The sequence below is a fragment of the Jaculus jaculus genome, chromosome 7 (genome assembly GCF_020740685.1).
Source record: "Jaculus jaculus isolate mJacJac1 chromosome 7, mJacJac1.mat.Y.cur, whole genome shotgun sequence".
In the NCBI taxonomy this organism is placed as follows: domain Eukaryota; kingdom Metazoa; phylum Chordata; class Mammalia; order Rodentia; family Dipodidae; genus Jaculus; species Jaculus jaculus.
The window spans coordinates 119,463,774-119,487,885 of NC_059108.1; the positions used below are offsets into that span (position 1 = coordinate 119,463,774).

At 49.6% G+C, this 24,112-nt stretch overlaps 1 protein-coding gene across 11 annotated transcripts in view; it reads left to right on the forward strand.

Moving 5' to 3' along the window:
- Positions 1-24,112, forward strand: part of Plekhg3 (pleckstrin homology and RhoGEF domain containing G3) — a 57,460-nt gene that overhangs the window by 17,217 nt on the left and 16,131 nt on the right. For 7 of the 11 annotated variants that reach the window (XM_045154410.1, XM_045154411.1, XM_045154401.1 and 4 more), the window contains exon 2: positions 21,719-22,108. In XM_045154410.1, the coding sequence (XP_045010345.1) occupies positions 21,758-22,108 (351 nt within the window). In that variant the 5' untranslated portion in view covers positions 21,719-21,757. Of the gene's footprint in view, positions 1-7,470; positions 7,630-13,807; positions 13,865-14,383; positions 14,443-14,603; positions 14,610-21,718; positions 22,109-24,112 lie in introns of those variants that run through there. The other 4 variants (XM_045154403.1, XM_045154405.1, XM_045154406.1 and 1 more) reach the window with 4 other exon arrangements.

Here is a 24,112-nt window from a genome sequence, read left to right on the forward strand (position 1 = left end):
CCACTACAAAAGGCAACCATCTTAACAGCAAAGTCATCTTTCTAGCCCACATTATGCTTTTTAAAAAAATTTTTTTTATTATTTTTATTTATTTGCAAGCAAAGAGAGAAAGAAAGAGACAGAGAGACTGGGTGTGCCAGGGCCTCTTGCCACTGCAAATGAATTCCAGATGGATGCACCCCTTTTGTGCATCTGGCTTTTTGTGGGTACTGGGGAATTGAACCTGGGCCATTAGATTTTGCAAACAAGCACCTTTAACCACTGACCCACCTCTCCAGCCATATTTATTTATTTGAGACAGAGAGCAACACAGGGAGAAAGCGCATGCCAGGACCTTGAGACACAAGCCATTTTGTACATCTGGCTTTATGTGGATACTAAGGAATTGAACCTGGGCCATGGGGTTTTGCAAACAAGCACCTTTAACTGCTGAGCCATCTCTCCAGCTCTACTTTATTTATTTACTTATTTTTTAAAATTTATTTGCAAGCAGAGAGAGATAGAAGACAGACAGAGAGAATGGGTGTGCCAGGGCCTCCAACCACTGCAAATGGTCTCCAGATGCATGCCTCACTTTGTGCATCTGGCTTTACATGGGAACTGTATAATTGAACTTGGATTGTTAGGCCTTGCAGACAAGTGCCTTAACCACTGAGCAATCTTTCCAGCCCTGCTTTATGGTTTTTTTAAAAAAAATATTTTTAATTTAATTTAATATTTGAGAGAGAGAAGCAAATATATAGAGAGAGAATGGGTGTGTCGTGGCTTTCAGCCACTGCAGACAAACTCTAGACACATGAACCACTTTGTGCATCTGCCTTATGTGGGTATTGGGGAATTGAACCTGAGTCCTTAGCCTTCACAGGCATGCACCTTAACTGCTAAGCCATTTCTCCAGCCCTAAGAATATTTTTATTTATAAGTGAGAAAGAAATGGACATGAGCCTTTTGCTGCTGCATACAAACTCCAGACATTGGTGCCGCTTTGTGTATCTGGCTTTACATGGGTACTGGGGAATCAAACCCAGGCAAGCGGCTTTGTGAGCAAGTACCCGCACCTGCAGTACCATCTCCCCAGCCCCTTTATTCTTTTCTTGAATTAATTGATTTTTGGGTGTGTTAATCCAATCTTGTATTTCCAAAATAAACCCCATTTGGTCACATTGTAAACTTTTGCTCATGTTGCTGGATTTACTATGCTCGTATTTATTTTTTTTATTCATTTATTTTTCTATGTTAGTGTTTTATAGAGGATTTTTATGTCTGTATTCATCAAGGACATTGGAATTGAGCTTTTTTTCTGTGATCTGTTGCTTGGTCTTGATAACAGAGTAATACAGGTTCAGAGTAAGTTGGGGAGTATTACCTCCTTACCTTTTTATTTTGAAGAGTTTGAGAATAATTGGTATTGATTCTTTAAATGTTTGCCAGAATACCACTAAAGCCATCTAGATCTGGGCTTTTATTGTAAGCTTTAAAATTAGGAGTTGTTACCTATCTATCAGATTCTGCATTTCTTCCTGAATCATTCACTGGTTTGTGTTATTCTAGAATCTGTCTGTCTGCCTAGGCTATCATACTCACTGGCATCCGTATATCTTTTTTGCTTGTGTGTGTGTGTGTGTGTGTGTGTGTGTGTGTATGTATGTATGTGGTGTGTGACTGTATGTGTGTTTGTATGTGTGTGCAGGTGCCCATGCTCGTGTGTGCACATGTGTGTGGAGGACAGAAGTTGACATCACAGCTTTCCTCAGTTTCTCTGTACCTTATTTTTAAAAATCATTGCATTTAATTGTGTGTGTATGTGTGCGCACACACACGCATGAATGCACCAGGGCCTCTTGCCACTGCAGACAGAATACCAGACATGCCACTCTTTGGGTCAACTTTGCATGGGTGCCTGGGGCATTGGACCCAGGATGGCTGGCTTTGTAACAAGCACCTTTAACTGCTGATCTCCCAGTTCATTCTGTACCTTCTTCTTTTATTTTATTTTTTTTATAGCTGCAGCTGGTTGAAGGCTTGTTCCTGGGACATTTACTGTTCCTTTGCTTACAAAGGAGAGCCTCACACCAGCTTCAGCTTTAAAAAAAAAAAAATTATTTTTATTTATTTATTTGGCAGAGAAAGTGGGGGGAGAGAGAGAAAGAGGGAGGGAGAGAATGGGTGCGTCAGGGCCTCCAGCCACTGCAAACGAACTCCAAACGAGTGTGACCTCTTCTGTGTCTGGCTCCTGGGGAATTGAACCTGGATCCTTTGGCTTTGTAGGAAAACGCCTTAACCACTAAGCCATCCCTCCAGCCCCAGCTTTAAAAAATTTATTTATTTATTTATTTATTTGAGAGAGGGAAAGAGGCAGTGAGAGAGAGCAAATGGGCGCTCCAGGGCTTCTAGCCACTGCAAACGAATTCCAGACACATGTGCCACCTTGTGCATCTTGCTTATGTGGGACCTGGAGAATCGAACCGAGGTCCTTTGGCTTTGCCGGCAAGCACCTTAACCACTATACCATCTCTCCAGCCCTGTACATTATTTTTGAGACAGGGTCTCTCACTGAATCCAGAGCTCACCTATAGGGCTAGACTAGGTAGCCAGAGAGCCATGGCTCACCCTCCTGCACACTGAGATTATAGGCATGTGCTGCTGCACCTGTTCTTTTAAAAACTATTATTTATTTATATTTGTTGAGAGAGAGAGAAAAAAAATGGTGTTCCAGGGCCTCCAGCTGCTGCAAATGAACTCCAAATGCATGCGCCACCTTGTGCATATGGCTTATGTGGGTCCTGGGAAATCAAACGTGGGTCCATTGGCTTTGCAGGCAAGCGCCTTAATCACTTAGCCGTCTCTCCAGTCCTGCACCTGGTTTTTTATTTGGATGCTGGGGATCTGAACCATGTTCTTATACTTGATCTGGGCTTACCTTATCAATACTCCAGCCCTGCTTTGTGATCTTGTAATGTGTGTGTGTGTGTGTGTGTGTGTGTGTGTGTGTGTGTGTGTGTGTCTGTGTGTCTTTGGTGTTCTGCATCGATAATTCAGTGTGTATAAATGTGGACATCTCTTAAAGAAGAATGGGTATGTACACTGTTCCCTCCCAGAAACTGACTGGTGCATCCAGGACCCCACAGTGATTACTGATAACACCAATAAAGAGAACCGTAGGTGGAATGGGGGTGGGGGAGTGGGCATAGAAGAGTATAACCCAATGGGAATATGACCAAATTGCAATGTATTCATGTATTAAAGTTATCAGAAAAAAGAATGTACCTTTAATCTGAGGATTAATTCATATACCTTATCTCTCTGAAATTTTCTTTTTTAAAAATTATTGACAACTTCCATAATTATATTTATTTACTTGAGGGAGGGAGAGAGAGAGAGAAAGAGAATGAAACAGAGAGGGCGAATGGGTCCACGAGGGCCTCTAGCCAGTGCAAATTTACTCTAGACACCTGCACCGCCCTGTGCATCTGACTTATGTGGGTTGTAGGTAATCAAACCTGGGTCCTTGGGCTTCCCAGACAAGTGCCTTAACTGCCAAGCCATCTCTCCAACCCCATAATTATAAACAATGTACGATGGTAATTCCCCTCCTCCCCACTTATCTCTCTGAAATTTTCACTTCTTTCATCCATCCATCCATCCATCCATTCTTTTTTTGTTGTTGTTTGTTTGTTTTGAGGTAGGGTCTCGCTCCAGCCCAGGCTAACCTGGAATTCACTATGTAGTCTTAAACTGGCTTTGAACTCACATCAATCTTCCTACCTCTGCCTCTTGAGTGCTGGGATTAAAGGTGTGCACACCATGCCCAACCTCCTCCATTCTTTTCTTCCTAAAGCACTGTGGGTCTCTTAAGTTTCGTTTTGTTCCTCTCCCCTCCCCTTCCCCTCCCCCCTCCCCTCCCCTCCCTCCCTCCCCTCCTCTCCTCTCTTCCCTTTTCCAAGGTAGGGTCTCGCTCTAGCCCAGGCTGACCTGGAATTCACTGTGTAGTCTCAGGGTGGCCTCAAACTCATGGTGCTGGGATTAAAGGTGTGTGCCACCACGCCCGGCTAGCCTTTTTCAAATTTTTATCTCAGGTATCCAGTCTGCTCTCAACTCCCTATGTTACCAAGGATGATCTTGAATTTCTGATCCTCTTGCCTCCACCTCGCAGGTGCTGGGATTACAGGCACACGCCACCACACACAGTTTGTGCAGTACCGGAGCTCCGAACTCATGGTCCTCATGCTGGTGTGGCAAGCAGGCACTCTACCAACTAAGCTGCTTACCCGGCCCTGTGATTTGTAGTGTTTATAGTGAGCTCCTTTTCATTGATGGCAGAGAGAGGAAAGATATTTTGGAAGCCTGTGCACTGGTCTAGGCTTGTCGTGGGTATGAGTGGGTGGTTGAGGGGCGGTGGAGGAAAACATTAGAAGGTGCCTCCAGAGAGTTTTGTCCAGCTGGCTGCTTCTTAAACAGACCTCTGCTCAAGAGTCACCCCAGAGTCTCCCAGGCCTCCCTCCCAAACAGCCGTCCTCCCCCTGGTCACGCTGTTTCTCCCTTTTCCACAGTACATAGCTCTGTCCTGAGATGTACAGCTTTGGGGTTGATACTAGGAATTGAACCCAGGACCTGAATGTGCCGGGCAAGCTCTCTACCACCGAGCAGTAGTCCTCTCTTCAGGAGATTGTTCCCACCCTGTTTCTGTCTGGGGTGAGTGTGACCAGGCAGCAGGGAACAGTTTTCCACTCTCGGCCTGTGTCTGCAAAAGAAGCTCTTTTTCTTTCATATTACAAACACCCTTAAAATCTCCTTCCACCTATCCCCTCATCCATATAAGCTTTCTTCTGGTTTTTCTTTCCTTTTTCTTTTTTTAAAAGATTTTTTATTTTAATTAATTAATTTGAGAGGAAAAGAAGCAGACACACACAGAGAGAGAGAGAGAGAGAGAGGGAGAGGGAGAGACACAGAGACCGAGACCAAGACCAAATGGGCGCACCAGGGCCTCCAGCCACTGCAAACGAACTCCAGATGCACGTGTCACCTTCTGCATCTGGCTTACTTGGGTCCTGGGCAATTGAACTGAGGTCCTTTGGCTTTGTAGGCAAATGCCTTAACCACTAAACTATCTCTCCAGCCCTTGGCTTTTCTTTTTTTTTTTTTTTTTTTTATGTTTTTTTGTTCATGTTTTATTCATTTATTTGAGAGTGACAGACACAGAGAGAAAGACAGATAGAGGGAGAGAGAGAGAATAGGCGCGCCAGGACTTCCAGCCTCTGCAAACGAACTCCAGATGCGTGCGCCCCCTTGTGCATCTGGCTAACGTGGGACCTGGGGAACCGAGCCTCGAACCGGGGTCCTTAGGCTTTACAGGCAAGCGCTTAACCGCTAAGCCATCTCTCCAGCCCCCCTTGGCTTTTCTTTTAACCCCTTTGCTTCCTCCCTTTTGTCTCCCCCCCCCCCAGGGTCTTATGTATCCCTTGAACCTTTTATTTCTCCTCTCTACTACTTCCGAGTTTTGGGATTAAAATAGTGCACCACTATACCCAGTTCATGTGATGGCAGGGATTGAACCCAGGGCTTTATACATGCTTTAAGCAAGCATTCTACTTATTGAGAGCTACATCTCTAGTTCCTCTTTTGACTCCCCCCTCCCCAAGGTAGGGTCTTACTCTAGCTCAGGCTGACCTGGAACTCACTCTGTAGTAACCCTAGGCTGGCCTCATAACTTCTGGTGATCCTCCCTACCCTTGCCCTCCAAGTGCTGAGATTCAAAATGTAGGCTACCCTGACCCACCACTTTGGACATTTCTTTCATTCATTCCCACTTCCTTTAATACTTAGTGTTTGTTAGTTCGTTTTTGTGGGACTGATGTGGAGGTCAGAGGTGGCTTTGAGGTGGCTGTGCGCCATCGTCTTCGAGACAGGATCTCTTGCCATTGCGGAGGAATGTCAGACTGCAAAGAAATGTCAGACCAGCCAGCCTGAGAGGGTTCTCCTATTCCACCTCCCATTGTCATAAGTGAATTGGGGTCACAGATACAAGGTCCACTTTGCATCTGGCCTTTTTTTGGGGGGGTTCCGAGGTAGGGTCTCACTTTGTCCAGGCTGACCTGGAATTCCCTATGTAGTCTCAGGGTGGCCTCAAACTCACTGCCTCTGCCTCCCGAGTGCTGGAATTAAAGGCGTGTGCCACCATGCCCAGCCTGCATCTGGCTTTTATGTGGCTATGGGGGAAGTTGCACTTGGCTTTGCAGTCAAGTGCCTTTAGTGGCTAAGCATCTCTTCAATCTCTTCAGCCCTCTTCTGGCCTTTTTTTTTTTTTTTTGTGGTTCTTCGAGGTAGAGTTTCAGTCTATCCCAGGCTGACCTGGAATTCGCTGTGTAGTCTCGGGCTGGTGTGGAACTCATGGCGATCCTCCTACCTCCACCTCCCAAGTGCTAGGATTAAAGGCTAAAAGTGTGCGCCACCACACCCAGCATTTTGTTATTATTATTTTTACTGGTATTTCTTTACACAGCTACTAATGTTGGTAGAGAGCGAGGTGACTTCAGCTTCACCTCTCTGAGGTTGATAGTGACAGATACTTGCCTCTCACTGAGCGCTGTGCAGATTGGCTTTCCTGCCCACAGCCTGTGCCTTCGGCTGTCTTTGCTGGTCTCACAAGTGGTTTCTGGAAGTGCCTACAGGTGAGCTATGAATCCTCAGGTGACGATTTGGGCCTCATTGTGAGGGTGCCCCGGTATGTGGGAACAGGTTGTGAGCAAAAGAGTGAAAGGAGAAGTGCCGAGGGCCATCCCTGGGGCAGTGCGGAGGGACGCCCTTGCCTTCCCTCTGGCTCTTTCTCTTGGGCCCTGCTGGGGGTGGTGTCGCTCGTGAATGGCCGTCATGGTGACACTGGGCTCTAGAAAACCCTGGCTTCCCACTTCCCTAGCTGACGGGCCTGTGGTGAGACTACACAGAGGATGTGTCAAAACAGTGCCGGTCACACCCTCATGAAACACTGGCTCGTGAGCATTTTAGTCTGGGGAACCGCCTGTGCCTCGGTTTCCCTGATGTCCCAGTGTCCACCTACCCCTCCCCTCTGTCGGCTGCTGCGAGGGGCAGAAGGGTTAATGTAATATCCTCAGGCTTTGAGGGCTTGGGTGGGGGAGGTGCTCCATAATAGAGCATTGTACTGAGTCGAGGACCTGGACCTGGCTCTGTCCGACGGTCTTCAGTATTTGACTCCCTGCGCTTGGCGTCCCCGTGCTTCATCTCTGATGGTTGCCATCCTCAGCGGGCTGGCCATCACCTCCTGGGGCCGTGGCCTGGGTCCTGCACTCCGCGGGAACCTGCTGCGCTGTGGTGGGAAGCTGCATTGCCATGGTCGGGTGGCGGGGGGGAGCCCAGCCATCAGGAATGAGAGAAATGCAGGAAGCATGACCCACACGCAGAACTGGATCTGAATAGGACGTTTATTGAAGAGGTTTCGCAGGAGGCGGCGGCGGCCGCTTTAATTCCCGAGGCTGTTGGTGGCAGTTTGCTGTACGCCTGAGCCTGTTAACTGCTGGGCTGCCGGATCTGCGGAGAGAATGCAGCTCCCGGGCCCCTGGCCACCTTCCCAGCGCTCCTCTCCCCGCTGGCATGGGAGCCCTTTTGAGGAAAGCGGTAGGTACCCGCTGGGGCCAGGCCACGGGGTACAAGTGGGGTTCAACCGGGACTCTAAACTCCAGGCCTCCAAGCCTTCTCTGGCAGTTCCCACAACCTCAGGGTTTGGGTATAAGGCAGGGTCTCCCTGGGGGGGGGGTTCAGGAATGGAGGGGGGCTGTATCTGGCACAGGTGTAGGCGACTGGTTTCTTTTTACCTTACACTGGCTGCCTCCAGTGGGTTTGGCCATGTGGTTGGGTAACGAGCAGAGCGGACGACTCTGGGTGCCTTTTGGAGGTGGCTCAAGCGCTTTCCTAGAGGGCTTCAGAGGGCCTTCTCTTGAAGGGTCACAGTGGAGCGGTTAGAGAAGGTTCCAGAGGGAGTGAAAGAAGCGTATGTGTGTATGGGCACACACACACCTACTGGGGAAACAGAGTTAATCTCTTACTCTTTCGGAAGCTTCATTTTCCCAGAATCCACAAGAGGCGTTTTTGTTTGGAATCAAATCGTGTGGCTTCTCTTCTGGTAGAGGGAGGTAGAAAGAAGGTGCTGGCCACCACGAGGGGTGCCAAGCCAGGCAGGGCCAGCACCCACCGTTTCTGTGGGCTGGGCAGCAGGTCCGGGGATCCAGTCTTGGATCCTTGCTCTCTGGCTTCGCTGCCTCTGTTCACAGCTGGACCAAGGCCTCCCTTTCTCCCGGGGCAGACTGCTGCCCACGCAGGGGTTTCTCTGGGGTCTGGTGACTGCTCCTCTACCTGTCCCCACTCTGAGCTCTGTTCTGCTCTCAGCGAGGGGAGGAAGCTCCTCTCCTCTGCTGGGAACTGGTTGGATGAGTTTCTTAGGCCTTCCTGGCTGAGGCCTCTTAATGAGGAGCTGCTGAGAGCCACCGTGGGGGATGGGGTAGGTGCTGTGGGTGCAGGGGGGCCTCCTGGGGTTCTGTCTAAGTGTGTGGCAGAGCTCTACCAAGGGCAGTAAGTGTGCCAGGCCCTGTATCTGAAGCGCTGGATGCCTGTGAGGAGTTACACGTGTGTGTCCATAAGGTTTGCAAACTTACTTTTCTGACTTCTTTGCATCAGACCCCAGGCACAGGAATGGGCTGGGTTAGGAGGGAACTGAGGGAGGAGGAAAGCCGGTGGTTCAGCCAAATGCTACCGTCAGGGAAAGGGGGCTGCCCACAAGTCTGCTGTCCTGGAGGCTCACGCTTGTAATTTGCGAAGGCAGGGAGACACCCTGCTAGCAGCCTTATTTCCCAGTCCGGACATGCATGGGGATGTCAAGTAAGAGGCGGGGAAGGAACAAGAGCAGTAAGATAATTAGGACCCCTTGCCTCCCACTCAGACAATAGTTACTGGTCTCAGTGGTCTTTTTGTTATTTCCAGAGTCTTATGTATTCTGACCCTGAACTCCTTATATAGCCAAGGATGATCTTGAACTTCTGATGCTCTGATCCTCCTTCTTTTTTGCTTAATTAAATTAATTTATTTGAGAGAGAAAGAGGCAAAGAGAGAGAGGGGAGAGAAGAGAATGAGCACGCCAGGGCCTCCAGCCACTGCAAAAGAACCCCAGGTGCCATGCCTGACTTTTTTTTTCCTCTAGGTAGGGTCTCACTCTAGCCCAGGCTGATCTGGGATTCACTATGGAGTCTCAGGGTGGCCTCGAACTCGCGGTGATCCTCCTACCTCTGCCTCCCAAATGCTGGGATTAAAGGTGTGCACCACCGCGCCCAGCAACATGCGCCACTTTTTGCGTCTGGCCTTCTGTGGGTACTGGGAAGTCGAACCCAGGTCATTAGGTTTTGCAGGCAAGTGCTTTAATCATGAGCCATCTCTCCAGACCTTTCCCTGCTTTTTGAAGCACCTAATTTATGCATAGGTGCGTGTTATCCTTATTTTGGGCCACATTTCTTCCCTCTGCACATGCATACCTTTCCAGCCAGTGATAACTGGCGTTTCTCGCTCCTAGAAATACTCTGGAGTGAGTGCGTCTTGCTCCTCGGCATTCTTTTCACACACTCCCCGGCTCTGCTAGACACCTGTAAGCACAGCCTGTCTTTAACACTGCCTCACGAGCCCATTTCCGCCTGGCCTGGCACTTACCCTTCCTCCAGGCCTGCCTTGGATGTGTCCTTTCTCACCCAGCCATTCGGGTGCCTTCCACCTCTCTTGGGGGGTACACCGGGCATACCAAGTCGGGAGCAGGGCAGGCGCTTTTGGGATCCAGTGTTCCCAGGGGCCCTCAGCTCCTTTCATCACCTGACTCAGCCAAAATACCACGCCCAGGTGCCTTCTGTTTGTTTATTCACACTTCTGTACTGGCACTTACGGGAGCTCTTTTGTGGGTAATCTGTTTACATGCCTTTTTTTTTTTTCTCCTTTTTTCCCTTTTACAATTCAAGTTTCTCAAAGATAGAGACAATGTGTCATTCATGTTTGTGTCCCCAGGGCCTAACGGCATACTCAGAAGTGCTAAATTCTTAAACTGGAAGCCTTCTGGAGCTCCCAATATATATGACACCACTCTCTGGGTTTTTTGTTCCTTTTTGTTTTTGTGGTGGTGGGACTTGGACCTAGGGTCTGGAACATGCTGGGGGAAGGAATTATATATCACTGGACCTTGCTGGAAAAATTCTTTTGGACCATAAAACTTAAAGTCTTGAAGATGGCCAGACTCTAAGGAGTTATCAGAACACCTAGGAAACAGCTCTTAATCCCCTTTTAGCAGATGAGCAGTAAACAGAAGAAGAGGTTCTGTCTTCCCATTATTCACTTCCAAAGAAAAGTAAATAGCAGATAGACAACCTAAAGTCTGTTTACATCCCCCCTCCCCCATTTCAGGCTGTCCCGAAGCCTAACTCCTTAAAATCCCCAATTGCCCACTCAAGGGGGCGCCGTTCTCATTGCCCGTGGGAGAAGGCTGCCCCTCGGTCTATTCCTATAAAGTCTGTGCCGTGGAGGTCAGCTCTTGGTCTCTCTTCCATTCCTCACGTCGCTCTGGTCAATCCTGAATTTTCTAACACTGGGCAAACACTATGACTGAGCCATCTCTCCAGGCCAGAATGCCGCCCTTACTCTCTTACGTTGTTGATGCCCTGATAAATCTAACTAGAATGTGAGCTCTGGTGGGTCTGATTCGTGGTTGTGTCTCCCACACGGCTTCCCCTGGCATCCCTGTGCAAAGTAGGGATTTGATAAATACTTGCTGGGTGAATGGATTCTGAAGTTCACAGTGTAGGACAGCCAAATAGCATTCCGGAATGAGAGAGTTAGCACTGAGGAGTGCTGGCTGTAGCCCTGGGTTCTTTCCTAGATGGGCTGCTTCCCTGGTTGATATTCTCCCTGACTCCCTACGAAGTGTGTGAACACTGGGCATCTCCCCAATTCCTTGCCACCCTGGCTCTCCCAGAGGCCCACCCCGAGGCTGGACTTAAAACCCAAGGCCAACGTCAAGGATGTTTTTTTGGTCGCTTATTTATGCTTTTCCTTCCAGAAATGCCTTGATTCTGCTTTTGCTCAAGCTTGTGGTCCCCCGTAGCTCCGCTCCCTCTGGCTCCCAGTAGTGCCCGCCATTTCACCCTGTGGAACGCTGAGGAATGCGCCCTGCGTGTGACAGCCGCCAGGCCGTGACTCACTTAGGCTTTGTTTTCTGTTGGATATGACTATCAGGCTATATCTTTCCTCACCAGCTAAACAGCTCTAGAAAGATCATGGTGTGAATTGTGTTGGGGCTCTAGAGGATGGGTAAACACTGGGTTGGTGGCAATGTTTAGGACAAGCTGGCTGATCAAGTTTAACTTGTACTTTTTTTCTTATCTGAGATAGGGTAGGGGTAAAATATAAATAAATAAACTGCTATAAGTCAGAAAACTCTAGGGGCTTGGGATATAGCTCAGTTGATAGAGGATCACCCACCCTTGGTTCCATCCTCAGCATTTATTCCACATGGAAGGTAGAGGCTGAAGGATCAGAAGGTCAAAAATTCCCTTGACTACACAGGAACAGCCTGGGATACATGAGGTCTTGTGAAGTAAGGAAGGGAGGGGCCTGGAGAGATGTCTCAACAGTTAAGGTGCTTTCACTCCCTGGGTTCGACTCCCCAGTACCCACCTAAAGCCAGATGGCACAGTGACACATGCATTTGGGAGTTCGTTTGCAGCTGCTAGAGGTCCTGGCACTCCCATTCTCTCATTTGCTCTGTTTCTCTTCTCTCTGCTTGCAAATTAGTTAGAAAAAAATTTTTTTAAAAGAAAGGAGAGGGGAAGGAAGGAGAAAGAAAGGTCTTTTATCTTGGTGCTTAGGGGCTTACTGTGTGATACCTGCACAAGTTATTTGTGTTATCTCAGCCCTCAAGATAGTGAGGTAACCACTTTAATATATATATATACACACACACACACACATATGGCATGGGAGCAATGGCTTAGTGGTTAAGGCACTTACCTGCAAAGCCAAAAGACCCAACTTCAATTCCCCAGGACCCATGTAAGCCAGTTATGCAGGGTGGTGCATGCATCTGGAGTTTTATTGCAGTGGCTAGAGGCCCTGACATGCCCATATTCTTTCTCTCTCTCTCTCTCTAACTGAAAAATTCAGGTGCTGGAGAGATGGCTTAGTGGTTAAGCACTTGCCTGTGAAGCCTAAGGACCCCGGTTCAAGGCTCAATTCCTCAGGTCCCATGTAAGCCAGATGCACAAGGGTTGCACTCATCTGGAGTTCATTTACAGTTGCTGGAGGCCCTGGTGTGCCTATTCTCTATCTGCCTCTTTCTCTCTCTTTCACTCTTAAATAAATAAGTACAAATAAACAAAAATTAAAATAAAAAATTTAAAAATATATATTTGTGTGTGTGTGCATGCGCACACACACACGTGAGCAGATTCATGTGCCACTTTGCATCCAGCTTTTTGTGGGTACTGGGGAGCTGGATCTAGGCCAGTAGCCTTTATAAACACGCACCTTTAACCACCGAGCCATCTCCCCAGCCCTACTGTGAGCGTTTTGCAGAATTGGAAGCTTAGTGAGTTCAGGTGACTTTCCAAGTTCACATATAGCCTGGAAAATGGAGGATCTGGAATACGAACCAGGTATGCCTGCCTCCAGAGCTCAGGGTAAGGGCTCAGTGTTGTGTGCTTGCTTTTCTTTCCTCTGCTGAAAACTCAGTGGGACCTACTAGGTCTCTCCTGTTCCGGCTTGGTTCCCACGGAGATCCTCCCCATGGTCATAATAAATACTACAGTTCTGAATGTGTAGATTTTTTTCCTTCCTGTTTAAAATTTTATTTTATTTTATTTACTTATTTATTGTTTTGGAGGTCCCCCATTCAGCTTACAGGTTTCAAAGCATGCAATTCCCAAAATAGAGATGAGGTCAGTAAAATGAGTTAGGGCTGGGGTCCTGATCTTGGAGTTTACAAATAAGTAGCAGTGGTCTTGTGAGCTGTGTGTGGGGAGGGGGCCAGTGGGCTGGGATTTGAACCTAGGCCTCGGACGTGCTAGGCAAGCAAATTACTACCGAAGAACTAACTACATTGCCAGCCTCTGCTGTGACTTTTTTAGACTTTGAAATGAGAGAGGAGGGTGGCAGGGGAGGGGGAGTGTCTCTGGGAACTATAGATATGTCTGTAATTTCACCCTGATAATTTCTAGCACCGTCTTTTAGAACTTCCTTTGGCTGGTTCATCTTCTGGGGACCTTTTGTCATTTCTGTGCATAGGAACATGGTTTGCTGGAAGCCATGCTAACGTCCCCCAGCTGTGAGCAGCATTTTACCATCACCCTCCTTTGACCTTAGTATGTTTATGTGAAACGTCTCGGTAGACAGCTTTCCTTGGAATATTTATAGGGAGACCTTATCATTTGCAGTCCTTTGCCCAGACTTGGCCACTTTCCCCTTTCTCTTAGTCTTTTGTGACTGATCACTTAGTGTGTGATGTGGCAGGGTAGCTGTGTCCCTATTTTATCCCCTTACTTGAGGCCAAGTATGACGGGATGGCTGGGGTGAACGATCAGTCACTGATCTGCAGTGTTTCTTGGCTCATTGGAAACTTGCTGGCAGTGACTAATGTGGGCACTCACTCAGTAGTCTAGGAGGAACTAGCTTGGCCTTGACCTCAGCCGGTGTTTACCTTTCTCCCGGCTGTGGGAGTGGTGAGAGGTGTTTCAGGCCTGATCCTGCGATCCTTCCAGCGGGCATTTATTGAGCACTTACTGGTGCTTCAGTCCAGAAGAAGCACTTGATGTGTGAATCCCATAGACGTGTGGTAAGTGATATTCGGGATCATTCGAGCAGAGAGAAGCGTATTAGTTTCCTTGTTTCTATAACACGCACACACACACAGTTTATTTTAAAGGTTTACGAAGTGGGGCAGAGATTTATGGCTTAGTAGTCAGAGACACTTTGCTTGCAGAAACCACCAGACAGGATACAGTTCTCCTGTACTCACGTCAAGTCAGACTTCAGTAAAGGTGGCACATGTGCCTGGCATTCTTCTTAGGTGGCAAAAGACCCTGGGGTGTGTGTGTGTGTGTGTGTGTGTGTGTGTGTGTGTGTGTGTTAGTTTCCTGTTGTTGCTGTAACACACACGTGTGTGTGCAAATTAATACAGGTTTTTTTAATAAATATATCACTATTTCTTTTTTTTTAATTTCTTTTTAATTTATTTATTTGAGAGCAACAGACACAGAGAGAAAGACAGATAGAGGGAGAGAGAGAGGGAATGGGCACGCCAGGGCTTCCAGCCTCGGCAAACGAACTCCAGACGCGTGCGCCCACTTGTGCATCTGGCTAACGTGGGACCTGGGGAACCGAGCCTCGAACCAGGGTCCTTAGGCTTCACAGGCAAGCGCTTAACCACTAAGCCATCTCTCCAGCCCTGATACAGGTTTTTTTTATGGGGGTCAGTGCATTTACTTACTGTTGTGTTGTTGCTTTTCTTTCCTCTGCTGAGAACTCAGTGGGATCCAGGATAACCTCCTACCTCAAATCCTTCTGCTCTACAGGATGACGTAAGTTCCAAGGCTTAGGATGCAGACATTGTAGGGAGCATCATTTGGCCAACAGTTGAGTGTGTGTTGGGAGGGGCTGGAAATGGCTGAGGTTGAGGGGACTCTGAGTGGGGTTGAGGCTGAGGTTGTGAGGATGGTACCCCACGTCCTCAGGGAGAGGACTGGGGTACCATTCAGGGAGAGGACAGAATGCGTGTTGAGGTTGTGGGAAGAGGGAGCAGGGGAAGGTGGTGAGTGAGCCTCCCTCGGAAATGCAGTGCCAGGGGCTTTCCTGCTTCCCAAGCCCGAGAAGAAGGAGTTTTCTGGACTTCCTCTGGAATGTGGGTGGGAGGGCGCCTTGGCCAGTTCTGCTCCTTCCTGCCCGGGTGTGACTCTGCGGTGTGACTCCGCAGTGTGACTCTGCGGTCCTGCCTGTCATGGTCCTGCTGCTGTCAGGTGGCGGGAAAACAAATTCTCCAGGGGAAATGAATTTGAGCCAGTGAGACTGTTGTCAGGTGTCCCAGAAACCCTGGTCACATTGTTCACCCAGCCTCCCTAGAACACCTTGTTCACAATGAACAGTCACTCCCCAGGGACCCTTCTTGGGACTCTTGAGTCCCTGGACAGACCAGTGAGCAATGTTTTGGGGACAGGCTCAAAGAGGCAGACCTCTGGGTGTCCTCCTCGCTCTTGGAGAGGTCCAAGGTGTGGAGAGAGCTGTACAAGCGGACAGGCAAGGGCTGGGCTTCTGGGGACTGTTGGGGAGCAGTGGGGTGGACTGGGCTGCTACGCTTGAGAGAGAGCTTTGGAAGCTTGCGTGGTTCCCTGCCCTGTCTGTCTGGAAACGTCACGGCCGCTTTCTGCTGCTTCCTTCTGGCGCCCTTCCTCGGGAGTTTCTGAGAGTGGACTTTAGGGGTCCTGTTCTAGGAAAGGCCAGAGGCCCTTTGGTCACCCGGGTTTTGAGAACTTGGGAGGAGAGGCGCGGGCAGGCTGGTGGAGAGAGACTGCACTGGTGTGGTCCCTGGGGGAGGCTGGCAGTGTGCAGGCACTGGGTGAATTCTGTTCTCACTGGCACCCATGGACTTTGGATCAGTTATCTTTGGGGGAACCCCTTCACTCCTTCTCTTGCCTCCAAAGAGGCGTGGTGCCCTGTGCAGCTTCTGCTTTTGGTGTGGGGTGAAGGGCGGGAGGTGAAAGGGTGGCGGCAGCCCCGTGGGGTCAAGAATGTTATCAGGGAGTCTCCAGGCTCCCCACCTGCCAGAAGCTGTACCCCAGGGCTGCTCTTCACTTCTCCCACCTTCTCTGCTCCCTGGCTTGGGAGGGAGAGTGTGATCAATTCTTGGGGGTTCCTGTGTGGGAAGATCCTTTCCGAAGAGAACAGGGGCCCATGGCCTTAATGGCATAAGGCCTGAAGATAGAAGATAGAAGCCATTGGGTGTTTATGGGGCTATACCCCCCCCCACTTTCCTTCCTATTGGGTCAGATTGAGGGCATTAGTGCTGAGACATAGTTGGGAGAGGAAGATATGGGACTTGGCTGTGGTCCACTGTGCTGTGACTCCAAGGGCCTGCTGCGGCCTGCCTGCCTGCCTTCCTGCCTGGGAAGGTCCTTGGGAGGTGGGGCCATGTAACCTGGACAGGTGTGCGGAGAGGAAGGGGGTGGATTACATTTAAATTTAGAGAAAGTTGAAGAAAGAAGAGAGAGGAGGAGGGAAAGAGGGAAGAAGAAAGGGAGGAAGAAGAAGAGGAAAGTAGGTTGGTTCTTTTTCTTCTGCTCCTGGATTCGTAAAAAAGGTTTATTTGTGTGCTTCTTAGACCTGTTGAAAAAGAAAGGTGTTTAGGGGAGTTTTCAAAGAGGGCTTCACAGTATAAGAGTTGATGCAGTTTTCTAGAAGTCTGGTTTTATATGGATTGCTAGTTGGCTGGGTTGACTCATGTTGAAAGATGGAAGAGTATTTTTTAAAACATTTTTTATTGAGAACTTTAATACTTAGTAAGCATACTATAATTTTTGTTTTAAGGCAGAATTGTTGCCCAGACTGACTTGGAACTCACTCTGTCACCCTAGGCTAGCCTAGAATTCAGGGCAGTCCTCCTACCCCAGACTCCCAGTGCTGATATTAAAGGCATGTGCCACTACACCTAGCTGAGCATACTATAATTTGGTTGTATTTCTGTCCCATTATTTTCACTTGCCTCCCCTCCTCACTCCCCTTCCACTGAGCACCCTCCTCTTTTCTTCTGTTTTATTGTCTCACTGTTTGTCCTTCTGCCTTCCATGTCAAACTATTGATGGGCTCAGGACTCTGCAGGCTTTGTGGGGTAAAGACAAACACGGTGAGATCATGATGTACCAGTCAGCTCATGTCTGGAGGTAGCAGAGGTTTTATCAGAGGATACTTAAGGGCGGCCCTAGAGGCCTGGGAATGTAGTAGGATAGATGGATGTGATGAGGATGATTTTTTATATATATATATAAATTCTGTTTTTGTTTTTTCGAGGTAGGGTCTCAACTGTAGCCCAGGCTGACCTGGAACTCACTCCGTAGTCCCAGGCTGGCCTCGAACTCATAATGCTCCTCCTACCTCTGCTGGGATTCCAGGGGTGTGCCACCACACCCGGCTGTGATGGTTAATGACTGTTGTCAACTTGACTGGATCTAGAACCACCTAGGAGACCAATCTCTGGGCATGTCTGTGAGGGGGGTTCTAGAGTGGATTCATTGAGGTAGGAAGACCCACCTTCAGTGTGGCACCATGCCATGGCCCGGGGATCCACTCAGGTCTAAATAAAAAAGGAGAAAGCTAGCGACCTCCAGCATTCATTACTCTCTGCTTCCTGACTGTGGCTGCAGTGTGACCAGCCACCTCCCGCTCCTGCCACCGCGCCTTCCCTGGCATGATGGACTGCATCCCTAGAATATAGGCCATAATAAAGCCATTCCTCCCTTAGAGTGCTGCTTGTTGAGTATTTGCTCACAGTCGTGAGTAGAGTACCCAGTATAGTTCATGGGTGTGGGTGTTCGTTGCTGTCAGCCCCCTCTTCCCTGTCCCCTCCAGATACTGTCTTCCAAGGGGAGCTAGAGGAACCCATTTCTCCACCTGGTTTGGGGAGAATCTTACAATGTGGGTGGTGCCCATCCGATGGGAAGGAAAGGGAGCCGTGTCCAGGGAGCACGTGGCAGGACTTGTTTCTGTGGAGTCCCGAGCTGTACAAATGGTGGTGACTCAGAGTGGCCTCTTAAAATCAGGGAACTCTAGCTGGAGCAGGACATGTCTTCTCTCTCCCATCCCATGACCCTCCTAACAGTTGGCGCTCAGATCTCTGTGCTCTACTCCATGCCGTGCTGGCCCTCTCTTTGTTGGTTTCTAGAACCTCCTGCTCAGGAGAGTGAAACTTGTGATCATGGGTAGGTCCCCGGGTCACTACAGGTCTTCATTTGTCACCTGGGAAATGTCTAGCTGGACTCTGGGGACCTCTCCCTACACCCCCCCAGTCCCGCTCTTGCTTCCCCATGACCTGTGATCCTTTGACCTGGAATCTGCATTTACCATGTTGTTCCAGTGGGAGAGTCAGAGGGCACTGATCCAGAAATAGCCTTTTGATTGTCACGGTGTGGGTCCCAGTCTTTCAAGCCTTCCTGGGTAGCCCCTGTAGCTCACGGTGAATCAGAGCTATAGCATGCCAGGGCTGTGACTAATCTTTTACTTGTGGTCTTGACTGGGTGTGAAATCCATTAGGGAGGCAGTGGCTGGGAGGGCTTGAAGTCTGGAGCCTGGTTGGTGCCAGAGGCGGGTCCAGCCCCACACTCACTGCTTCCGCAGCCTCAGCTCTGTCAAGTAGGGCTCACTGTCTGCTAAAGCAGGGGCCACTAGCTGCTGCACAGGTTTCTCAGGCGGCCTGGGTGACTTCCCTCACCACCGCGCTGGAGACCACTCGAACTGCCCTGCTTTGTTTCTGCACCAGGGGATTTAGACTCCACGTATGAAAGGGTGAATTTGCCGCAAAGGACCTGTGTTCAACCAGAGCAAACTCCAAACAGAAAGGGAACTCTAGTTCCTAGGTTTGAAGTGTGCTTATGCTGCAATGGGGTCTCCAGTGGTCCAGACACATGTCCTGATTGTGTGGGTGGGGCTGTGACGAATTCTTTGCTTTCAGACTGGGTGACCTGGCTGGCTGGCTGCGGAATCCATTTGAAACTTGGGCCTTTTCCATTTTTCCTCCCTGGAGGAGTTGACTGACCCCAGGGCTAATCTGGGAAAGGTCTTAGGCCCTAAGTCCCTGTCCCATTGTTCCAGCTAGGACTGGTGGGGATGGAGGGGAGGTCCTCAGAGCTGAGGTCAAGGGTGGGCCTCTGCCTCTGCTGGGACACTTGGTGTTGCCCTGCGGGTGCAGAGCTGGTTACTGTAAAGGCTCTTTGGAGGAGGGTGCAGTAACAGCAGCTACCTTACCCAGTGCATTGTGGGTGGGGGCCAACACCAATATCTCCCTCCCCAGTTCCAGAGCTGCCGCTGCACCCTAGTCTGTCACTTGATAGGCTTATACAGAGCACCTTTGGAGCTGACCTCTCAGCTGACTCACTGAGTGACAAAGTGCTGACCTCCAGGGGGTCCTGACTGGATTAGGTGTTCTGAAAGTGGGACCGAATGTGCTGGATTTTTAGTTAAATAAAGGTACCAACTTGTTCACCATTGTTACTCAGTTGGCACGTTAGCCCTGATGATCCCTGACCATGAGTAACTTAGAGTCCAGGGAAGAGGGTCTCAGGCTAGTCACACTGTCACTGTGCTGCAGGAGTGGAAACCCGGAAGGCTGTATATAGCAAGGGTCCTCCTGGTTTGGAGCATATGGGAAGGTTCCAGAGGAGGTGACTTCGAGTGAAGACCTGAAGGTCAGGTATGAAATGGAGCACTTAAGAGAGGTAACAGAGCAATATTTGCAAAAGCCAGAGTCCAGAGGCGCTGGCTTCCAGGTGAGGGCAGAGGCCAAAACAAAACAAAACAATCAAAAAAAAAAAAAAAAAAAACTAGGGGCAGGTACGGGAGTGATGGTACATTCAAGATCCTATCCTCAGGCCCAGGTATGGTGGTGCACACCTTTAATCCCAGCACTCAGGAGGCAGAGGTAGGAGGATTGCTGTGAGTTTGAGGTCAGTGTGGAATTACAGAGTGAGAGTCAGGTCAGTCCGGGCTAGAGTGAGACCCTACCTAAAAAAACAAAATTCCTGTCCTCATAGCTCAAGCCCCTTCCTGTTAGCCAGGTCTAGGCTGGGGATAGATGACATGTATGTCAGCAGCAATCAAAGGGGTGCGTAGTGGGGGGGGGAGTTTTCCTGTGGGAATAATCAAGAGAGCCTTCTGGAAAATGGCATTGGTGAGCTCTGATCAAAGCAGGCATAGGTGGTTGGAGAGATGGCTTAGTGGTTAAGGCGCTTGCCTGCGAAGCCTAAGAACTCAAGTTCTAATCCCCAGGTCCAACGTTAGCCAGACTCACAGTGACGCAAGCGCACAAAGTCTCACATGTGCACAAGGGGCCTTACGCGTCAGGAGTTTGATTGTAGTGGCTAGAGGCCCTGGCTCACCAATTTTCTCTCTCTCTCATTCTCACTCTTATGCATTAAAAAAAGAGAGAGAGAGAGAGAGACAGGTATAGGTGTCCTGTCTTTCCCTGAAGTAGGCTCTGGTCACCTCCCCATTGTGGCTCCAGGTGGCCCTACCTGTGAGTGGCACCATCTGCTCAGGGAATAAAGTCCACCTGGGGCTGTTTGCCTCACCTGGGTGCAGTTTCCTGCCATCTGTGTGCTGATCTGCCCAGCTGTGCTGAGGGGAGCTTGCGGGAGGCTCGGTGATGGCTCAGCCCTGGGGAATTTCCTAGCCTGGCTGAGTCAGGGACCTACCTCTGCCAGGTACCGCGGGGCGGGGCAGGGGAAAGGGTCTCACTTTTGCCGCTCTCTTGTCTGTCCACTCAGCATCTAGAAAGCTTCAGGTGACGGGTGAAGCCATTGTTGCCCTAAGATTTTGCAGTCCTGAGAGTGTCACCCGGTACGTGCGGTGTCGTAACGTCTTACCAGCCGGCTCTTTGTCCCTGAGAGGTGACTCCAGCACAGGCCCCGACAGGGAGGTACTTGAGGTGTGCTTCTTAAGGTTTTCCATCATTATCCCTGAACTGATGGTTTGCGGAGCATGCGTTCTGTGCTATGCACCGCGCTCAGAACCATAATTACAGGCAGCAAGTCACCTCCCCTTGAGGATATAGCAGCCCTGGGTAGGTGGTGTTCTTCCTGTCACCAGTGAGACTGAGGCCCTGAGAGGCTGAGCTCTTTGCTTAAGTGGCAGGGCTGGGCTCTGATCTTCTGAGGCCTCAAGTTTCTGAGCCCTTATTGTCTCCTGGTGTAGGCCACTTTCTCCATGCTGGGAAAGATGGGTCTAGAAGGAATGTTACTTACACAGCCTCACCAATCACTGTTCATACTCTGAGGGAATAGCTTTCTTTTTTATTTCTCTTTCTCATTATTTATGAGAGAGAGAGAGAGAGATTGAAAAAATACGGGCATGCCAGGGCCTCCAGCCACTGCAAATGGACTTCAGGCATTTGAGCCATCTTGTGTATCTGGTTTATATGGGTACTGGGGAATCAAACCTGGGTCCTTAGGCTTTGTAGGCAAGTGCCTTCACCTCAAAGCCATCTCTCCATCCTGGGAACAGCTTTCTTACAGGTTTTGTTGGTGGTGCTTTTTCGAGGTAGAGTCTTGTGCTAGTCCCGGCTGGCTTGCCTGTAGTCTCAGGCTGGCCTCGAACTCACAGTGATCCTCCTACCTTGGCCTCCCCAGTGCTGGGATTAAAGGCATGTGCCATCATGCCAGGCTTTGTTTTCGTAAATCATGGTGAAGTACATTAAACTGATGTCATCATTTAAGCATTTGTAAGTGTTGTTCAGTAACAGCCAGTGCATTCATGGCGTGCAGTCATCATCGCTGCTCACACAAAGGATTGTTTCACCTTGTAAAACTGAACTCTCCTCTTCGACAGTAACTTCCTTTCTGGTCTTCCCCTTGTGCTGGCAACCCCTCTTCTGCTTTCTGGTTCTGTGAGGACTCAAGTTGACCCTTCCCTTTTTTCTGTTGTGTTCTAGAATCTTCCCGAGGTGCCCATCCCAGGCAGCAATGCCAGGATGCCCGTCTCTACTGCCCTCCATCAAGATGGCAGTCAGGAGCGGCCGCTGAGCCTGACGTCCACCACTTCCTCGTCTGGTTCCTCCCGTGACAGCCGTAGTGCCATGGAGGAGCCTGCTGGCCCTGAGGCTTCAGCCCAGAACGGGGCAGGCTCCCCTCGTGGTCGGCACGTCCCCAACAGCAACAACAACTCCAGTGGTTGGCTGAACATGAAGGGGCCCCGCTCCCCGTTCAACAGCCGGGCAGGGACGGGCCCTGTGCACCACAAACTCAGCTACCTGGGCCGCGTGGTGCGGGAAATCGTGGAAACGGAGCGCATGTATGTGCAAGACCTGCGCAGCATCGTGGAGGTCAGTGCCGAGGCCCAAAGGAACGTCCGTCTCTCCACCAGGCCGGGGGTGCTGGCCTCCACTGGCCGGACCCTCAGGTTCAATCCATTTCCCCCCAGGATGGAAAATACTCCCTGGCACATTTGTGTGAGAATATCTGCCTACCTCCCAGCTCAGGGCTCCTGCCCTGTAGAGACTTGACTTCTCATACTTCCTCATGGCACCAGGCCATATCGTTAGCTTGGGTATTAGAACTTCTTGCAGGTACCTAGGAAGTGGGCATCATGACAGCTAAGGGAGGGCCTCCGGTTTGTTTTGGAGTTGCCAGTGCTTTGCAAGGACCTGGGCAGGCATGTCTTGATCCCTATTCCATTATGTTGTGACTGTGGAGTATCCGCCAGGCACGCTAAGTCACAGGGCTGGCAGAGGTGGCGTGTTTCCTACTCCAGGGTGTACAGACAGGTGGCCGGGCTACCACTGAGGAGCCCTCTTATCTGGCTGGGGACATAGGTGTGTGAGTACATTAGGGGTATGTAGCAAATAACCACAAACCTAGTCTAGTGGCTTGAAGCAACAGGAATGAATTCTCCTTCAAGTGTGTGTGTGTGTTTTCTGAGATAGAGTCTCATGATATAGCCCAAGCCGGCATCAAATCCCCCTTGTAGTCAAGAATGACCTTGGGCTTCTGATCCTTCTGTCCCTGCCTCCCAAGCACTGGGACTGTAGGCATGTGCCGCCATGGTCAGATTATGTTATGCTAGGGATTGATCTCAGAAGAGTATGCATGCCAGGCAAGCCTGCTACCAAATGAGTTCTATCTCTAGCTTTTGTTTCAGTTTTTTGTTTGTTTATTTATTTAATTTTTAAAAGATAGGGTCTTGCTCTAGCTCACGCTGACCTGGAATTCACTCTGTCGTCTCAGAGTGGCCTTGAACTCACAGCGTTCCTCTTACCTCTGCCTCCTGAGTGCTGGGATTAAAGGTGTGTGCCACAATACCTGGCCTTTATTTATTTTATTATTTAAAAAATACTTTATTTATTTATTTATGAGAAATAAAGAGACAGGGAAAAAGAGAGAGAATGGGCATGTCAGGGCCTCTAGCCATTGCATATGAACTCCAGACACATGTGCCCCCTTGTGCAGCTGGCTTATGTGGGTCCTGGGGAATTGAACCCAGGTCCTTAGGCTTTGCAGGCAAATGCCGTAACCGCTAAACCACTTCCCTGGCCCCTGTTTATTTTATTTTTTTTGAGGTAGGATCTTGCTCTAGCCCAGACTGACCTGGGATTCACTATGTAGTCTCAGGGTGGCCTCCGACTCATGACAATCCTCCTACCTCTGTCTCCCGAGTGCTGGCATTAAAGGCATGTACCACCATGCCCAGGCCTGAGGATAAGATCTTAAATGTGCCATCACTCCTGTACCTGCCCCTAGTTCTGGCTGGCTTGGAGCTCAGTCTGTAGTCCAGGCTGGCCTTGAACTCATGAGTGATCTTCCTACCTCAGCCTCCCAAGTGCTAGGAGTAAAACCACCATGCCCAGCCCCTGTTTCAGTTTATTTATTTATTTATTTATTTTGGTTTTTCAAGGTAGGGTCTCACTATAGCTCAGGCTGACCTGGAATTCACTATGTAGTCTCAGTGACCTCAAACTCTCGGCGATCCTCCTACCTCTGCCTCCCAAGTGCTGGGATTAAAAGTGTGCGCCACCACACCCGGCTAGTTTGTTTATTTTTATAATTTATTTATGTGCAAGGAGAAAGCAAGAGAGGGAGGGAGAGAGAATGACCACAGCAGGGCCTCCTGCTGCTGCCAATGCATTCCAGATGCATGAGCTTCTTTGTGCGTTTGGCTTTATGTAGGTACTGGGGATTTGAACCTGGGCCGTCAGGCTTTGCAGACAAGAGCCTTTAACTGCTGAGCCTTTTCTCCAGCCCTCAGTTTTGTGTTTTTTTTTTTCATTTCATTTTTCCGTGGGCCCCCCCCCCCAACCGAGGTTTCTCTATATAGCCCAGGCTGGCCTTGA